We start from the raw sequence: 19,972 nt of genomic DNA, 5'->3' as shown, positions 1-19,972 counted from the left end.
TTTCATTGCAGACTGTTATGTTTATGTGGGGAAATGACAGGGCATACATTATTTGAGATATATTTCAAACTCAGACTTCATTTTAGGGACATTTCGGCCAGAGGTGTAGAGCTATTTGTTTAAGCACCGATTTCGCAAAACAGGAGAGTCTGTGAACCAGTCTGCCTTGATCTATGAATTCATGTCCGTGACTCTCACAGTATCTGCTATCTGCGCGCAGAGAGCTGTGTCTTTTACGCAGTGCCTTCACTGTGTTTACCTTCAGAACAGCTGAATAGAGATTGAGGCTGCATACGTTTCAGCCACACACACACACACACACACACACACACACACACACACACACACACACACACACACACACACACACACACACACACACACACACACACACACACACACACACACACACACACACACACACACACACACACACCTCTACATACATCAAACTGCCCGATTATTCCCCCCATTCGTTTTATGAAGGAGATGTCCGGTCACCAGGGCACATGATGAGTAAATAACCCAATTTGTGTTCTGTGAAACTGAAAAGAATATGAGATTGTTTGTGTTACTTTCATTGCAGTTGTATAGGTCTTAAATGTAATTTAGGTTAACCTGCTGTTTTATTTAGATGCTTTTATTTTGAAGGCCAGTTTACGCTGTTGACAGGAAGTTGTTGGTATGGAAACGTGAAATGCTACATGATGTGTGTGTGCGTGTGTGTGTGTGTGTGTGTGTGTGTGTCTGTGTGTCTGTGTGTCTGTCTGTCTGTCTGTCTGTCTGTCTGTCTGGTGTATGTGTGTGTGTCCGACTCCGACATCAGCATTTTTTTTCACATCTGGCTAACTCCATAATGTGTTCCCAAGTGAAAGACATTTGTTTAATCTTAATCTCAATGTAGGCTAGTGTTAAATGCTGTCGGAGTGCACCGGAACGAACACCATAATATCTTCTGAAAACAAATGCCCACACACACACACACACACACACACACACACACACACACACACACACACACACACACACACACACACACACACACACACACACACACACGCACGCACGCACACACACACACACACACACGCACACACACACACACACACACACACAAACATACACACATGCCCTGGCGAAAAATATTAATTTGTGGCCACGTATTAATAATGCGTGGCCACGATTTAGTTATTATGTTCCCATGAATTAGTTATTATGTTCCCACGAATTATTAATGCGTTGCCACACAATAATTATTGAGCTCTGTAATGAGGAAACTCAAGATCCCTCCGCTACGCGTCGGGACCAAGATCTGCCTGACAAGGCTCCATTAAAATATAAATATTTTTAGTGAATTACTGAGTTTAGGCACGTTAATAACGTTTTAATGAAGTTGGCTACAGTATATTCATATTTGTTAGTGCTTTCATGTAAATTCAGCGAACATAAACATAAATGATCGTGGTGAAGATGATGATTAAATTAGAATTAAAAATCGAGAGCATTTCCTCCCGTTCGTTTTTGGAGCCGGAGGGCTTCCTGATGTTTTTTGTACAGTAGTTGTGGACTAACCAACATTATTTTGTTAAATACAAACATGGTGATGTTTTGTAGCCTAAATTATTCTTATTTAGCACATGGTCCTATCCTTGACATATGGATCTTAACAAAGATCCGCCATACAGTAACCTACCTGACATAAATCTACCGTACTATATCAGAGTCCATGATCCATTGCAGCTGGCTTCATTATAATTACATTTATTTATCAAGGGGGCGGTCTCAAGTCACGCTGGAGGTTTTCCTTTGAGCGAGGGCAGACCCCGTGCCGGCCACGGCCCTCGCGTTTCAAACTGTCTGAAATGAGGTGCTACATCAGTAGTGTTGTCACTCAGTCATCAGTTTCTATAGACTATCTGGATTTAGTTATTGCGTAATAATTATTGTGTTCCCACGAATTACTAATGCGTGGGAACATAATAACTAATTTGTGGCCACGCATTATCAACACGTGTTAATAATTTTCTCACCAATGTCACCAGGGGGGCTCCGTAGAAACTAAAAAAGGATTCAAATATCAAAATATGTGTAAAAGTGAAACATGAAAATAAATATTTTATTAGAAAAACTTCCTGAGCTGAATCAAAATAGTATTCAACCTGAAAAATTATTTCAAATACTTATTTTTTTTGTTTGAATACATCATTGTATTTTTCAAATTTCAGGATAAAAACCTTAACTTTCAAATAAACTTTCAAATAAACCTGAAATAGCTCCATATTTAACACTGTAATATTAGGATGTCTGACCGCCAGATGGCAACATTTGGGTATTGTTTTGCCTGAATTCTTCATTATAATGTGATCATAGCTTGTTATCCAAACCGGCTGTGTATGTTCATTGAGGTAAATCATTTATGTTGACATGTGGACTTGAAAGTGTGAGAGGTTTTTTTTGTTTACCTTTTGCTAAAAAAAGTACGGGGTATAGCTTGAATGTCAGCATAGCTTGACTTGAAAATGATGTCTAAATTAATTATAATTTAGATGCCGGTTATATATACTGCGAGTGTCTACTTTTCCCCTTTGGCACTAATCACAGCTTTCATTTTAGTTTGAAGCATCTGTAATTACCACATAATATCTACTCCAGTCAAGCTGGAGAGATTTTCATGGCAGCCTAGCAACAACCAGCATACAGATAAAGACAAGGTTGTGAAGTGAAGCCAATTAACTAGCAAGCTAGAGACCAAACTTTTAGTTGTTTTTGTATTCTAGATGTGTGAATAGACAGTTAAATGCCTTATACCAGTCTTTACAACATACTGAGATTCTAATATGTCAATATGTGTATTTTGGAGATCCTATGCCCTCTAGTGGTCAAACATATATAAATGAAGCTTTAAAAGAGAAAAGGTTTGGACTGAATAGGAAGATATATTCCTTAAAGAACAAAGAATATGAAGATTTACATTTCTATTTGTTAAAAAACAAAATGTTATCCAAAGTATCAACGTCTCTTGAGGAAGTACAAACACATCTGTCTTCAGCTCTGTGACAATCTTTCAGATAAACCAAAAGATATATATTTTTGAACTATTATTTAAAATGTAGGAGACATTTTTATGCTAAACTAAAATGACAATTGATATCAATTGTAATATCCACCCATTATAGATATACTGTATACATAAGATGTTCTACTCAACTACACTGTAGCTATGTACGAATGACAATAAAAGCCTTGAATCCTTGAATCTACATTATAATTATTATTCTTATGTATACCACCAGTTATGTAACCAAAAAAAGAACAGAACACACTTGTTGTGGGTATATTTAATGTAATTAGGAAGCCAAGAGCAGATTATCTCTCAATTATCTCTTAAAAAAGTAGCCTACATTATTACAAAAAAATAATCTGATCTTTATTATCAGGTAATACATATCTGATAATAATACAAATCAGATATTTCAAATGAAAAAGACAACCTGCTTTATAAACAGCAAACAACAGTTGACATCATGTAATATGTTTCAGCTTCAATCTGTCTGCTTACAAGCTGCTGTAGAGGAAAAGATGAGACAGATATGATAACATGGAAACTCCTGGGTAAATGCCAAGGTGATGGAAAAGCAACCTTGGGCATGAAATAGGCTGTGACTATCCTGTCAGCGTTACTGCTCCAGGCAAATCTATGAAGCCTGACATCGTAAACATTTCATAAAAAAGACATCTGTCATCTGTCTACCGTGAAGTTGTGAAATTCTCGTGTCCGGCATGACAGCTGCCGTTTAATGAAGCAACAAGACTAATCTACCTGGAAATATATATGTATGTTTATCTGCATAGGTTTTGAAGTATTTTGGAGAACAAGAATATTTTTAATATAAGTTGCCAAACCAAGATTATGTTTCTTCTTTCCTTGAAACCCCTAACAATAAACTGATGGATTGTTTTTTTTCTGGACTTCCTTCTTCACTGTTTTCCTCATTAGCATTTCTTGATTCCCCCCAATTGCACTTTCCACTTCCTCTGTCAACAAGTATTTCCCCCCTTTCGCTATTCCTCACGCAGCTCTCATTCTGGACTCCCAACGAGAGCAGATGAACAGGAACTAGTTGGAGACTTGGCACTGATTCGAACTGAAGAATTTCAAAGTGAAAACAGATGAAAGCATCATGGAAGGAATGGGTTAAGGATGTCTGTCCATTATGCTGAAAGGGAAGAATTAATCATCCAAAGCGACGTCACATTTTGAGAAGAAAGGAAGATCTGGTAACAGTGAGCTTCTGTTCTTGGGACATCTTTGGAAATATATTGCTGTGAGTTTGCAGCCAGCATGCTCCCTTTCCCTACAAGGAGATTGCCTACATCAATTTTTCTGGACCACAAACTCTACTACCTACTCCTAAATGTCTGTTTTTGTGCAACAGCTTGGCCACGTGGTGAGTATAAGGGATTTGTTTTAGTCGTTACTGAAAATAGTATTTGAGAGGCTTTTACATCACATGGCCTCTTCTTTGTGAAAGGGTTAGGGTAAACTGGTTAAAGAAAAAAAGCCTGTGGACTTTATTGCTGACTAACAGTGGAACAATTCTTCGACAATGAGTCACTTCTGCTGCTAAGACTTGTCTCAGTTCATGTTACAGACTCTGTGTTCATCACACATTTTTTTGAATGACATGTAACTTCTCCTGGTAAAGCTAATTTACAACCCTTAATCTAGCTAGTTAATGAAGACATTGAACACATTAGTGAAGGTTCGATATCTGGGAGGCTTTTGTATTTTATTTAGCACAGAAATCCATAATTATTGATGGAAAGAAATAAACCTGTGATGATGACAATTAGCTATAGCTCCTTGTGAGCTTCAATCCACTTTCCACTGCTCTGTTGTACGTTTATTCAAACCAAATTGGGGGTTTGGGACATATCCCAAGCTGTGAAAACATGGTGGAGCATTGCAGGTCAAAGTTCATAGTATTCCATGGCAGCTCAAGGTTTTGAGATTTGGTTTGCAAATAGTACACGGTTTAGCTTGAGCATAGTGGTGTCATCCGCAACAAAATCACCTGCCATAAAATATTTCACAGTTCAGGAGTTTGTCCTGTCATCATTATTTGTTATAGATGTGTTTGACCAGAATTTTGCATCATCATTTAAGTTATGCTAAAAAGGCACGTTTGAACCTCAACACTGTTTCCTGCGTGTCTATAACCACACCAGAAGAAAGCCCTTTTTAAACATTAACATAAATAAATGTTTGTTATCTGCTGTAGTCTTCCTCATCCACGTTTTAAGAACTGTGAAACATGAGTATTAGAAGTCAGAGGTGTCATTAGGTGCATTTGAGGTCTATTGCTTCTTTTCTCTGCTTTGGTTCGACATTTCTTACAGGGGACAACTGCCCAAGCTTTCAGTGGAACGCCATGTGTCGTCCGTGTTGTGAGTACCAGCTGATCCAGTGCCGCTGTCCCTCAAAAGGGTCGAGGGTTGGCTACACTGTCCCCTGCTGCCGCAATGCTCTGGAAGAGTGTGACCCCTGTATCTTTCATCCAGGTACACTCTCATCAACCCTTATATATACTATTATAATATTATTTGTTATAATCTATTACATTCAATACTTAATCTTCTTTCTGCCTTTGTCTTTGCCAGGCTGCAGTCTGTTTGAGAACTGTAAAGCTTGCCACAATGGAACATGGAAAGCTAATGACGACTTCTTCGTAAATGGAAAGTATTGCACAGAGTGTCGCCAAGGCTGGAGCGGAGGGGACTGTAAAAGTGAGTTACTGTATGGTTGCTTGAATGCAGTATGTGAGACTCTTTTTGGCACAGTACCATTTATGTAGGCCGAATATTCTGAATCAAATTGCTGATATGAGAAAATATGGTGCACAAGGTAAATATATTTTGGAAATACACATTGATGCAGTTTTGAACAAGATAAGATAAGATGGACCTTAAGTAATACCCATGGGGAAATTCCGGAGTGTTCTATAAGTGTTTTCTTTTAAAACATCCGCACAACTCTTTGGCTGAATGCATTCTTACATTTTTTGATTAAAATGTAATAAATTACATGCAGAATATAATATAAAGTCAACATATGAAATGAATAGTTAAGTCTCATAATGCAAGGTACTCATTCCACAATGATAGGGCTCTTGAAAACAGACAATATCTGATAAATGTAAAACTGCTTAATGTATTACAACGCCTTTAAAACATTGTTTATCCAGCATTTGTAAATATGTATTGTAATTGTTTTAATTATAAGCCTAAGTTAATGATCCATCACATAATGATTATAAATTGTGGTTCACAGTGTTCAGATTGCTGCACCCAAATCTGTAAAACACCTTTAGAACACTAGGTGGCGACAACGTTTTTTGGTTTGGTTTCTGAAAAAATAAATACATGTAATTAAAAAATAATGAAGAAATTATGGATACTTTTAAATGTTGTTAATAATTGAAAACACATCGAGCTACAGCAACTCCCATAAGGCACATATGTACTCGTAACATGTTGCTATTCATAGTGGAAAGAAAACAAGTTTACCTGCTGGTTAACTGCTCATTACATTTGATAAATGTTATCGTTGATGGCCCATAATTGGCCCTTTCATGCCATTCTCTCATGTACTAATAGTTTAAATAAATAAGGAGAAGCTTATGTTCAACCTCAATTGTCCTAGATAAGCAGTTTAGAGTCTTTATAGGTAAAGTGGCCAATCATTCAAATGTGAAGGCTGCATGATTAATCAATTAATTAATTAATTAATGATTAATTAATTGATCTGTTAAGGTAGCAGTGTTTGCAAACATGTTTGTGAATGGTTAAATTGTTAAACATTTGAAAATCTTTAACCAGTAAATGTCAAATTAAACCCAAATGTCAACCTTCACCCCAGTCCCTTTTAGCAGCAAGGACTGAGAGAACTCAATTTGTTGAATATTTAATATCTTGTTTAGCTTTTGTATTCATCTGAAAAACACACATAACAGCATGTCTCCCAGCATGGTGTTTATAATCATGGTTTTTGAAGTGGCTCGTTGTATCCCGTCATCCCAATAATCTTTTTGGAAATGATCTACCCTCTTAAACAGCATGCCACATTACTGATCCTCCTTTCAACTGTAAAAATATTCAGTGCTACTGTGATAAACACACATTTGTTGAGAACGAAAGTATGAATTTACCAAGTGAAAGTGATTACAGTTCTCTTGTTGGTAGCATGTGGAGACGTCATTCAACGGGCCCAGGGTCACATATCCATGGAGAGTTACCCAACAAACACCCGGTGTGAATGGACAGTGCAAGTGGGGAGGGACAGCAGCATCGAGCTGAGGTGGGTCAATGTTTTAACACTTCCATGAACTGTGTCTGACTTTACCAACAATACAGTTTTATCAAAACATCAGTTCAGACACTCGCAATCCAAATAGTATATTCTGCACTTCCCAAACAGTGCCTTTTCACTGTAACCTTATTGTTTACAACACTGGTACATTCACCAGAGGCATGTAAGAAAAACATAGTTTTAAAGACTTCAACATGGGGAGTGTCACAGATACATTCATCGTTAAAGTCTTTTAAATTGTTTTAAAAAAAAGTACATAATATGTGTTTGGTTATGCTGCAGGTTTTCACTGCTCAGCCTGGAATCAGACCATAACTGTCGTTATGACTATGTTGAGTTGCGTGACGGCAACGATTTGAGCTCCCCTGTGATTGGAAGATTTTGTGGGGATCAGCTGCCTCCTCCAATTAAAAGCTCTGGGAACAACGTGCACATCCTGTTCTCTTCAGATGGATTCAACAACTTTGATGGCTTTGTTCTGACATTTCAGGAAAGTTCAGGCAGGTATAATTGTTGTTAGTAATGCTTCTTTCACATAAGACAAATTAAAATAATTACACATCAGTATGATGCAATCTTATACAAGTACATGAAAATCATCACCCTATAAAAAAAAATTCAGGCGTGTTTTTGCAGTAAAAGTATTGTTGAATTTATTCTCATGCATCATAATGTGTGGTGTTGCTGTTATTTTTTCCACACACTCAGCATAGAAGGTCATTTAATATCTGGATTGGAATCTATCTATCTGGAATATATCAGTCTGATTTATTCTCATTCAGGATACATATATATATATATATATATATATATATATATATGTATTTTTTCATTTTAATTCTTTTTAATATCTTTTTTTTAAACCTTTTATGCTCTTAACCTTTGATTTTTTATATTACCATATTTTATTCAATATGCTCCTTTAGATGTCTTTTTAATGTATTTATTTTATTATTTTCTCCTTATAGCTTTGTGAAGCACCTTGAGATGACGTTGTGTTTAAAGTGTGCTATATAAATCAAATGTATTATTATTATTATTATTATTATTATTATTATTATTATTACTATACTGCAGGTATTTACTGTGATTCTTCATTCACATGATGCAGAAAATGCTTTGCTCTCCCTTCATGCATGCAGCACATCTCTTTGAGTGCATGCACCATGTTTGCTCCAGGACTTTTTTTTTAATATTCTGCTGTGTGTGTGCGCAGGCTCCAATACAATGCAGTGATGTGAGACGGACAGTCAGCGACACAGATTTATCACTTTCATCCCTCCCCATTTGCCCCCTTTGAATACAATTATGCATCAAACTTATCCCATTTATCCAGTTTTTCCCCTCTGGGACACTTTTGCTATAGCTAACCTGAACATTATCACAGTATTACGATCAAAATTATTAACCCTTTTAGTGCCCCTCTTAGCAATATTAAAGTAAAGCTTATTTTAATAAGCCAAAGAAAGGTTAAAGTATTTTAGCATAATTAATTATTGGAGAAAAAATGTATCGTTTTTGGGCTGGTCAACTTGAACTTTTGGTGGCCTCCAAGGCAGTGGCCTGGGGCTATTATTCTTTTTACTGTGTACGTAATAATTGAATAAGAAAATTGCTCATGTGGTGAATACAGCAATATTAGAATCATCTGTCAAAAATGTATCGACCATGAATGTCAAAGTAATAAATACTGGATCTCGTTGAGAAAATGAATAAGATCTAGTTAGATAATCTCAAGGATCTCATACAACAACCAACTGCTGGGCTTTAGTGCATGTTTCAAGCATTCACCTTCTGCTAAAACAGTTTTCCACAATATATCAAAACAACTTCCCTACAAACATAATTTTGAAAAAGTTAGGTGTTCTTGAGAGAACTTTACATCATACACAGAATGGTTGCTTATCCAATCAGTTATTTCCATAATTACGCAGCAAGAGGTACCCCAATTTAAATGTTTTCCTTTTAAGGCAGAAAATGTGTTTACATACCACAGCAGTTTTTCAACAAATCTGGATCAGTAGCTCTATAAGAGGTTGATGAGATTTGAACCGTTTTGTGAACTCAGTGAACTGTAAACATTTTGGCTGTACCTATTGTAATTTTCATTGGAATGGAGGTTTCTCTTTAATTTATCACCCACAAACTATCTTCACAGGTTCAGCCATCAAGGATCCAGAGTGTATACTTCCAGAGAAACCTGTGAATGGGTATTTGCTGCCTTATTATGGATCAAAGGAGGAGCTTGCATCTGTACATTACCGGTGCCATCTACCTTTTACACTGATAGGCTCCCAGCAGAGGATCTGTCTGCCTAATAGCACATGGAGTGGCACAGTTCCTATGTGTGTCAAAGGTAAACTCCACTTTCCACCAATTGGCATCTGGTTCTTATGTCTGATGTTTTTCCAGTTTAAAACCCACACAATTATGCGTCTTTGTCTCAAACACATAATTCATGCAGGCCGAACAAGCAGAGTCCGGTGTGCCCCTCCCTCTAAATTGCTCAATGGCTACCACAGACCTTCTAGTGATACAGCTGGAGGTGAAGAAACCATTGGATTTTTCTGTAAAAACTCTTACATCCTAATTGGAAACCACCTGAGTACCTGCCTCTCTGATGGATCCTGGAGTAGCAGGCCACCCAAGTGTTTGAGAGGTAGCTGTTTTCAAAAAGACATTAGGGTTGGGAATAAAATGTTACATACCCAAAGTTGCCTATTTTCCGCATCATTACAATGTAAGGACTGTACAACATGTGTCCAATATGCCGAGTTCGTTTGTTTATCAGACAGCCTTATACCTGGAAAGCCACATTTTCCTGAGTGAAAAAGTAAAAATGTATAATGAGAACGCTATGATGAATATACATATATATTGATATAATAATAATACATTATTTTTCAACAAACAAGTTAGTCCCTTTTAATGCATGCATGATATTGTTTAAATATCCTCTAAATAATACACGCTTACAATTATTCATGCTACTAAAGTCATATTGTTAATGTCGAGGATATTCATAAAGCGATGAGTCACCTGCTTTATTTGCCCCTACAGCATGTCGGGAGCCCAAAGTGTCGGAACTTGTGCGACAAATCGTTGTGAAGCCACATCGGATATCAAGGTACTTAGATCCTGTTTTGTTAACTCAATCTATAGCAGCATTATTTAAGAAAACAAAAAATTCCTCTGTTTCGTTTTTATTGTTCAGTAACACGAACAAGTAGGCTATAATAAGTAAGTAGTGATGAGATAAGTAGTATTATATTATATTATTTATATTATTATATTATTATATATAGTATTATATTATTATTATTATTATTATTATTATTATTATTATTATTATTATAGTAGTATATATTAAATAAGTAGTGATTGGAGGTTCATCATTAACCTTCAAAATGGTGGTTTGACCAAAAAACAACATTTGCAAAAGGAAATAGCAATCAGTTTGCTTATAAAGGCAACAAGATGTGGTTGAAAGTTCTAGAACAATCTGTAAAGTGAAGGCTACCTTTAAGTATGCATACTGTTAGAAAAATAGCAAATAACAGATTTGATCTTTTCCACAGCGAGAATCCAGACCAAAGAATCCCCCTTTCATCAAGATACAACATGCATGATCTTTTATCAGCTGGCTTTATTCCACTCAAATTGAATAAACAGTCAGAAAAAGACGACACCGGTTTCCTGGAGTTTCCTAAAGGTTTTCACCCAGTGCACACGAGGATTGAGTACAAGTGTTCCTCCCCGCTATATCGCCCCACAGGTAGCACTCGACGCACCTGTCTGAGATCTGGCAGGTGGAGTGGGCGCCATATTTCCTGCTCACCAGGTGAGAGCAGCAGCATTATAGACCCAGCTACTGAACTATAGAGTGAGACTTTATCAAAAGTAGTTGAACCTGTTTCAACTAATAACCTACTTTATGGTGGGTAATCTTTAGACATATATTGTTTATAAGTTAACTAACAATTCATTGACAATTTTCATGACTCTTAAGTGTGCCGTTAGCAGCCCAGAAGAAACAGATTACACTACATTTTAAAATGAACCATCAACCCTGCAGTTCCCACGTGTGGCCACAGTGTCAGTTTAAAGTTACATTGGCTCACTTTAGAGCAGGGGTTCCCAAACTTTTTCAGCATGAGACCCAAAATAGAAATGTTGTGGTCCTAAGGGACCCAAGCTCAAAAAATGTCATGATTTTCCATAATATCTACAGTTATAAACAAAGAATGCAACACACCATGAATTTAAAATGTAAATTAAAATATTTATTTAATTATAAAAGTGCATCGCAGCAATTAGGTTTCTCACCATAACAACCTTCCCTTTGAGCTTGCCCAGAAAAAAACAAGGATCAAAGCAGAAAGACGAAACATGGGACGTGCAGTCAAGTATATACAGTACACATTTCAATTATCAAAAGTGCAATATTAAGTTTGTCGCTAGCTCAAAAACTATGTACACACCATTTTAAACTATTTTAAATGAACAAAGAACAAACATGTTGTAAACAGAAAGGGACAAAACACTAACTGAAGTACAGTGAAGTGTATTCAGTTAATCACAGGTGAGACCAAATTTAAATGATCAGAAGTGCAACATTAAGTTTGTCACTAGATCAAAAACTATGTACACACATTTTTTAAACACTTTTAAATGAACAGAGCTGTTTTAAAACACTCTGAGAGAAAAAGAAACTCCAACACTTGGCAACTGATTAACTTTTATTTTGTGGAGGCTGACTTGATATGATGCCCTCAGGGCCCCTCTGTTCCCTTTGAATGCCTGAAAATAACAGAGAAGATATTATCATTAACATTGCTGGGTTATTGGGTGATTTTTAATACCAGCCGGCGTACGCTGTATACCCGATGTGGACCTGGCAACCGCATTTATAGCGCATTACATTACGTTAGACGCTTTTATCCAAAGCTACTACATACTCAATACTGTGGGGAATCCCCACGGAGGGATTTTGACAGGGTTGTTGCAAAAAAGACACAAGCGCGCACAGAAGAAATCTGAGAGCAGACATTTCACGAGCGCAAAGAAACAGCCTGAGTGCAAGGAGAAGGTTTTAAACTGGAACACAGGAAACCTGTAAGCGCAGCAATATATCTGAGTGCAAGCCTACAGTTTGAGCAGAAGCAGAGCAAATCTAAGCGCAAGCAGACACTATTTGAGTGTGAGGACAGGGTTTGAGGGAAAGAAATACATATTCTGAACGTGAAATCTATAAAGTATGCTCTCAAATTTAAAGAACACGTGTATTCCTATGTGCATCACACTGCAGCAGTCACGTCCGTGCGGCTGATACTTTCTCTCGCTTTCCTTCTCATACTGCCTGTCACTTTCCCTCTAATCTTCCTGTGGTTATTGTTTTTGAAATACCGCTATGTGCCGCTGCAGAATGTAGTGGACTCGCGGGAGCGAGTAGAGGACGCGCGAGAGCGCGCAGCTGGCGGTCCGCTCCGGGGCTCAGTCTGCATTTCATCCAACTTTGCATTAACGAAACAATTTCACAACAGACCCTGACAAACTCACAAAAACACAAAACAAATGATTAAAATGAGTGACTTACTTTTCCGCTGTCAAAACACTGCTTCTTGAAAGACTCTTCTTTGCAGATGAAAAAATCCTTCGATTTGTCCCGATGCAGAGGATGTTTTGTTTGGAGATGCAGGTCCAATTTATTCATTTTCAAGCTTTCGTTACTGAGCACCTCTCCACATAAAACACACTGAGGCCGCTCCTCTCCATTTCTAACAGCTTTTGTGAAGCCAACGTTTAAAAATTCCTCTTTGTATCTTCTTTTTGCCATCATGTACGATCGGGATTAATCAACAGACAATAAACGGACAGCGCAAAAACTTTCGCGGGGGACGCGTCAGAGCTGATACAAATACAATCTTTTATTTTTAGTTTATTTGTATTTAGAAAATTAAATCATTCAATATACAATGCTATATTGAATAATTTCATTTTCAAAATAAAAAATAAAATACAAAAATTATTAAAAAAAAATCTTTGCAACGCAGCCATCAGCTCTGACGCTGCGTGTGTGTAGCAATGCATTTAACTGGCGACCCAATCAAAAGGGGTCCGCGACCCATTTTGGGTCGCGACCCTGAGTTTGGGAAAGGCTGCTTTGTATTACAGTAGTTTGGCGTTTTGGCAAATGGTTTTCTCTAGTCTAGAGTGTTAGAAGAAAAGATCGACACTTATTTCACGTCTGCATGGTGAATATTAAGCTGGAACCAAAATGTGGTTAGCCTAGCATAATGACTATAAATCAGATTTACAGATCAAATTAAGATTACCCTATAGGCCTACATGAAGGGCCTTTAAATGTTTGAGAAGGCAGATGAATGATATTCATATTGTATTACCTTAAATTACTTTAGAAATGAAAGGTTCTAACCAATATTATGCACATCCATTCAATTAACATTGTTTCTCCTCTGTGACTGCTACTTTCCCACAGTTTGTGGCAAATTCAACACTTCCAATCTTCTACACAACCTCACGGACACGCTGTTGCCATGGCATGCAGCCGTCTATATCCGCACACCTGCTGAACATACTGGCAGCACCCACAGGCCCAGTGGAGAAGCCATTTCTCTCCAGCAGGGGGCCTCAGAGGAGTCCACATTCTGGCTCCTGGCCTGCAGCGGGGCTCTGCTCACCCAGCGGAGCGTCCTAGTGGCCGCTCGGTGTGTGGTAGACAAGGACAAGCAGCAGACCCTCCACCCAGCACATGTAAAGGTTGTCACAGGCCTGCAGTACCAGACATCCAGGGGTCGTCAGAAAAGTCTGCACCACCTCAGGGTAAAATGCAGTCCGTTAGAAAACACAGTTTGGGGGGAAATCATTCAGACCCTTTTATATTTTGAAACTAGGCTAAATTAGTGTAGCCCTCCTGTTGTCTTCGGGTCAAATCTGACGGATTTACTACTTTCATCAATCATAACTTTTTTGTTTTACATTCGAGAAACAAAGACAATAGGAGGGTTGGATTTAAAGATGTATTTTCTCTCAAGATAATTTCAATGGCCATATTTCAGAGTGTAAAGTGCCAGTTGAAATAGCACTTTAAATAGTGGTAGAAATTGGAGGTATTGATGTCTAAATACCCAACAACATGTATCCTCCCTTTAACCAAGAAGCCTAAACTTTTAAATTACAAACAACATGCTTATAATGTTGTTTTTATTTCGATAATATGCAGTGCTAAAAAGTTTCTCTATGACTGCAAAATATACCAAACGGCAGATGCCGTGATAAAGTCATAAACAAGGAATGGTCATTAAATAAATATAATCTTCTGGATAGGTTTTTGTCAGTCCCGTAAACGGAAAAGGAAGAAATCCTTTGGGATTTAGATGTACACTTAAAGCTTTAACGGGATACAACTTTAATTGATTTGGATTTAAAATCTCTGCGCATCCTGGAGCATATAATCTAACAAATATCCCAAAAACAACAAACGTTGGCAAATTCTAAGTGTCTTTAGGGTCTCTCAGGTATTCTAGCTTCCAAGTTTAATCCCTTGTTCTCTCTTTCAACAGGTTTCAGATATTTTAGTCCATCCAGATTTTTACTCTGCACCAGACTCCCAAGTGGCTGTGCTTAAGCTAAGAGACAAGGCCAAGATCAGTGAGCGTGTGTTGCCAGTGTGTCTACCCAAAGTTCAAGGTGGAGAGGTCACAGCGTTTGAGGCTTACACTTCGAGGTGGATTTTACCAAACGATCACCTTAGCGGCAACACTCCCTCGAGCCAGACAAGACTTGTTGAATTGGTTGATGTTGCTCAATGTGAAAGGGAATTTGCCAAAGGAAGAGCCCACACAACAATGATCAGTGACAATACACTGTGTGTCATGAGGAAGTCCAGTTCTCAAAAGCCCTGTTCCAGTGTTATTCCAGGTATCACAACCATGCCAGCTGTGTTGACATCAACAAGCGGTGACTTGCCAGGTCACAAGGAGACTCAGGGAGCTTCAGGCTCTGGCTGGCAACTTCTTGGTTTAGAGAGTTATAGCTACAAGGAAGAGAACTGCCACCAACAGACTTACACAGTTCAAACAAGAATAGCTAATTTCCGAGACTGGATAGAGAAAAATATGAAGTAGGTTTACCCTCTCAATATTTAATGTAGAGCTGATTTATCTGTAACCTCTCAGATGGTCATTTATTTCCAGGTCGTCAATATCATGAAGAGTGGAACTCTACTCGTATATCTTATGTGTACATGTCATTGTTCTGGATTTGGGCCACTTCAAACAACTCAACAGGATCTGCTTAACACACACAATCACATGCTCATGATGTGTGAATGTAATGTGGTGCTGTGTATTTTTCATAATCTTTATAAAAATGGTTTTAAAAATGTAAAGAAACCCAGCAGATGCCAGAATATTATAACATAGAGTTATTAATGACATTACCACTGTCAATTAAGAAATGTTCTTAAATATCTGATTATCTTTTAAGCCCTGTCTGGGTCTAGCTATCTCTAGGCGTCATTCCAAAAGTGAGTTAACCATTAGCAGTCAGGTGTTATTGTTTTTTATTTAGCATTTATTTCCTCTGGATTAATTTTGATGCATATCTTATTTTGCTTTGTTACTTTAATGTGTTACTTTACTTTAAAATGCAGTTTATATTTTTTATCATATAATGATTTATAATATTAAACAACACAATATCATATAAATGAATACACTATAATAAAAAGCCATTTTAATATCCCAAAAATGCTCCATCCCTGATCACTGCCGGCTCCAGGCTCCTGACCTCTCTGAGTATCTAGGAGATAATCATTTTCCAAGAAGGATAAGTCATTATCTGCCAAGTAGGGCACACAATGTGCAGACTTGCATGCAATTATCTTCTGCTGAATTGTTATGAGACATAAGGACATTTTTCAATTTAGTTTGCATGTAAAATCTAAATTCCCAATTTAAATAGTTTACATGCATTTTCAAAGCAAAACTCCTGATCAGTTCAAATGTAATGATAGATCCTTTCCTTAATTTGTATGCATTTCCAAGCTGTTCATGTGTGCAGCAGTACATCACATATGTAAAGCATGTCCTAGCATCTATCACAGAACATACTGTATGCAGTACCTGTGTGTCTGTGGCGATTGCATGTGAAGCTATGCGTTCCTTCCTCTGTATACTGTCAAACATGTGCTGTCATTCAGAAACACACTGAGAGGATTTGCTAAATTTAGCCATTACTCCTGAGACGTACACACCCGCTGTGCTCTCCGCGGCTTTGTGCAGGACACCTTTTAATCCCGGCCAATTAAACAATGAGTAGCTCAGTAGTCTGTCTCAGATACTTGCAAAGTGGTTCCAACTGATGATTGTTCTGCTTAATTAAATTACTGAACAAAAGCTGCAAAGTCCGGAAACTGCATCACACTCGACACAGAAACAAATCTCTAATACTGCAGAGCCCCATGAGTAAATTCATGCAAATTATAGAAATGCATTGCAAAGAGTATTACATTATCAACATTTATACATTTGAATTGGAATTATGGGCTTTGGCCTTTAATATAGCAGTAGTCTACATTTTTCTGTATGATGTCAAAATACAACAAAAGGGGAAAAGTGTGTTAATCTATTTCATCCTTTAACTGAGAGAAAACCCCACCCACACCTGAGAGCAAGCAATGACCTCTCATCTCAAATCCCCACCCTTTGCTGTACATTTGTTTGCACACTGTGCATGTGCAGGGTGTTAACCAATCACTGAGGGGAGGTGGACAGGATTTGTTTACCTTAGAACATGAGAGGACGAACCTGCTGCAACACCTGTATTATTTCTCTCCATAAACTCTGCAAATCCTAATGTTTCTTTAATTTGACCAACAATTGAGGGACATTTTCTCCAATTAGGAAAGCCCACACTTTTGACGAAGACAAGACTTCTACAGGTGAGCAGTTTTTATCGAAAGATGCCTTAATGAAAATTCTTCCTCTACAGTAACATCCATGCATGCATCTTAATAGAAAACAGGTTATTACAAGTAATGAAAATGTTAAGGAAAACAACATAGCCTGAGATTTTTTCTCAGGGTGACCTCTGCTTTATCCTCTGCAGTCACTCAGCATGTTCCTCGTACTTAAGATGGTTGCTTTGTTAGACAAACTGTATAACATTAAGCTAATACATTAGAGAGGATTTGTAACTATTGTTCTAGTGCTGTGACCTAATTCTGGGAACACCTGATTGTCTTGGTTGGTGCAGCTCGTGGTTGTATTCCTACTCCTACTCCTGACTGAGTGGCTTTTTGTAGGTCAACTCAGGATACTGGCAAAATGCCTTGAGTGAAAATCAAAGCAAAGTCTTGAAAATAAGCTATCTGCCTAAAATGATAGAAACACACAAAGTGTTAGTGAATTTAAAGATGAAGGACTTCACATCTCGGGACAGGAACAAGTGCATTTTATGTTAGAGATAGTCTCTTAAAGCAATGCCAAACTGCTGGCCTTGGGCCCCGTGTGCATCATTAGAGATATGGCGCTCTTTGAGATTCACTCCCACCACACTTCCCAAACTTGAGACAAGGCTGCAAGACGATGAACTTCAAAAGAACAGCCCAAAGGGTAACACTGTAAATCAAGTTGAATTAACTAGACTGTCGGTCACGCCACAGACAGTTTCTTTTTTCACGCTTTGTTTTTAGGGAATTGAACTGCATACATAATCACAACAACCTAAAATAAATAAGATAATGCCATGCCCATTTCAATCATTTTCAAGTCACACACCTTCCAAAATATACAGTGGACCCTTTTTATGTATGTTACATCATTTGGCAATGTCTTTTTTTACCCATCCCAATAGAAATGTACTTGAGTGATGTTAAACATGTATTAAACATATTCTAAAAGTTTCAGATAGGTGAATTATTATGAGATTTTGCTCTGTAGACTTTCCTAACGACTGTATGAAACCTCTTGTTAAAAGAAAACACATATTTTTCGTTAAAACGACAATATGTCTTTTAAATCTTGCCTACAAAATCATTCTGTCTCATTGTCTCAGATGAAAAGTACACCTTAAAATTGCTGAGGAAAATGCAACCAAAACATCTATAAATAAAAAAAAAGAGGACTGTTTTTATTTCATATTTTTTCAATTATTATATTTTTTTCTATGATCCAATTGGGCTGTGCACACACACAGTGATAGCATTCAGTCTCTCATAGGTCCAGTCTCATTGTGAGGTTGCCAGCTTTCCAAAATGTTTAGCAACACTCAAAAACATAACGGGTAAACTTGGATGCAGTGGGGGCTAACCATAGGCTGTATAAGGGGCCAACCAGCTAGCTAACAAGACACAACACGTAAACAATATTTGGGAGATGTTGAAATATGGGACATTTGGAAATATGGGAGAGATGTTGAAATATCGGAGACGTTGAAATATGGATTGTTTTTCAATGGTGGCTTGTTCCCACTGCTTCCTGCTAAACATGACTACATATTTTCTGGAACAAGCTTATTTAGTAGACAGATAGAAATTCCTCAATCTTCCCACATGAGAAAGTGAAATCCTAGCTGCAAAAAATTGTGAAAACGGCATTTCCTTTTCAACTTCACTCTCAAGTGGATGGCCTGATGGCAGAGCAAGTCAAAAGCTCCTCATCCATCTGAAGTGTTTTGATTGTACATTTCCTGCATAAGTAAGAGTAGCTAAATCTCACTGATGATCAAAATCATCAGTGTAACAGGATCATCAGCTGTGAATCATGCATCTTAGGCCAGTGACAACACTCTATGCCGTCTTTTTTTGGTATGTGTTGAATTTCTGCATACATTTTATAGCATTGTTAAGAGACTCTAAAAACCCTAAAATTATTTGTATTCAATTAACATTTTCATTTACAGTTGGACCTCAAAGTCTGAGCCAAAACCTGGATCCATTTTGCTAATGTTAACCTAAAAAAATGGTCTTTAATATCCAGCAAGGTACCGCTCCACTGATTGGAAAAAGAAGACCCAATATTTAGAGGTTAATGTGAAAAACCTTTTACTTATCACCTGTTTTATTAACTTTAAAAACATTTTCCATTTTAGTTTATGGTCTTAATCAGAATAAGAATAACTTTGTTATTCCCACAGAGGGGAAATATAAATTGTGACAGCAAAAGTGAAGACAGAGAAAAAATAAATACAACACTATTAGATAAGAGCATGCACATAATCTGAAAATATTATTTACAAGTAACATTTGTAATTTATTTCAGTGGTCTCGCAGTCTTTATTTGTTTTTTTGTTGATTTTACATTATTAGATGTTGGTGAAATTACACAAAAGTGGTGTCTTAATCCCTGGTTCAAATACAATTTCAATACAGCAGGATGTTCATTTTATAAATGGTCCCATTTGCGATGAAATAGGAAAGAAAGCAGGTTATATTTTCCAACATGGCTACGTTATGACTGAGAAGTCGTACCACAGCGTTATCTATCGTGGTTTTGTTTGTGTTTTTGTCTTACAACTTGAACTATTTCAAAGCACGTTTTCAGTTAATAATACATGTTGGACATTTTTCAGCTTTCCTTT

The 19,972-nt window shown here is 37.3% G+C and overlaps 1 protein-coding gene across 1 annotated transcript; it reads left to right on the top strand.

Moving 5' to 3' along the window:
* The first annotated feature begins 4,091 nt into the window (after nucleotides 1-4,091).
* On the top strand, nucleotides 4,092-18,255 carry pamr1a (peptidase domain containing associated with muscle regeneration 1a). Its single transcript, XM_079664683.1, has 11 exons — nucleotides 4,092-4,448; nucleotides 5,401-5,562; nucleotides 5,662-5,787; nucleotides 7,243-7,357; nucleotides 7,652-7,869; nucleotides 9,528-9,725; nucleotides 9,834-10,028; nucleotides 10,430-10,496; nucleotides 10,948-11,210; nucleotides 13,869-14,212; nucleotides 14,953-18,255. Exons 1-11 carry the CDS (start codon nucleotides 4,343-4,345, stop codon nucleotides 15,514-15,516), a joined length of 2,358 nt encoding a protein of 785 aa, XP_079520809.1. The 5' UTR covers nucleotides 4,092-4,342; the 3' UTR covers nucleotides 15,517-18,255.
* Nucleotides 18,256-19,972: the final 1,717 nt, after the last annotated feature.

The sequence above is a fragment of the Notothenia rossii genome, assembly GCF_949606895.1.
Source record: "Notothenia rossii genome assembly, chromosome: 2".
Classification (NCBI taxonomy): domain Eukaryota; kingdom Metazoa; phylum Chordata; class Actinopteri; order Perciformes; family Nototheniidae; genus Notothenia; species Notothenia rossii.
The sequence above is the reverse complement of the archived record's forward strand: the minus strand, read 5'-3'. Positions and strand labels throughout refer to the sequence as shown.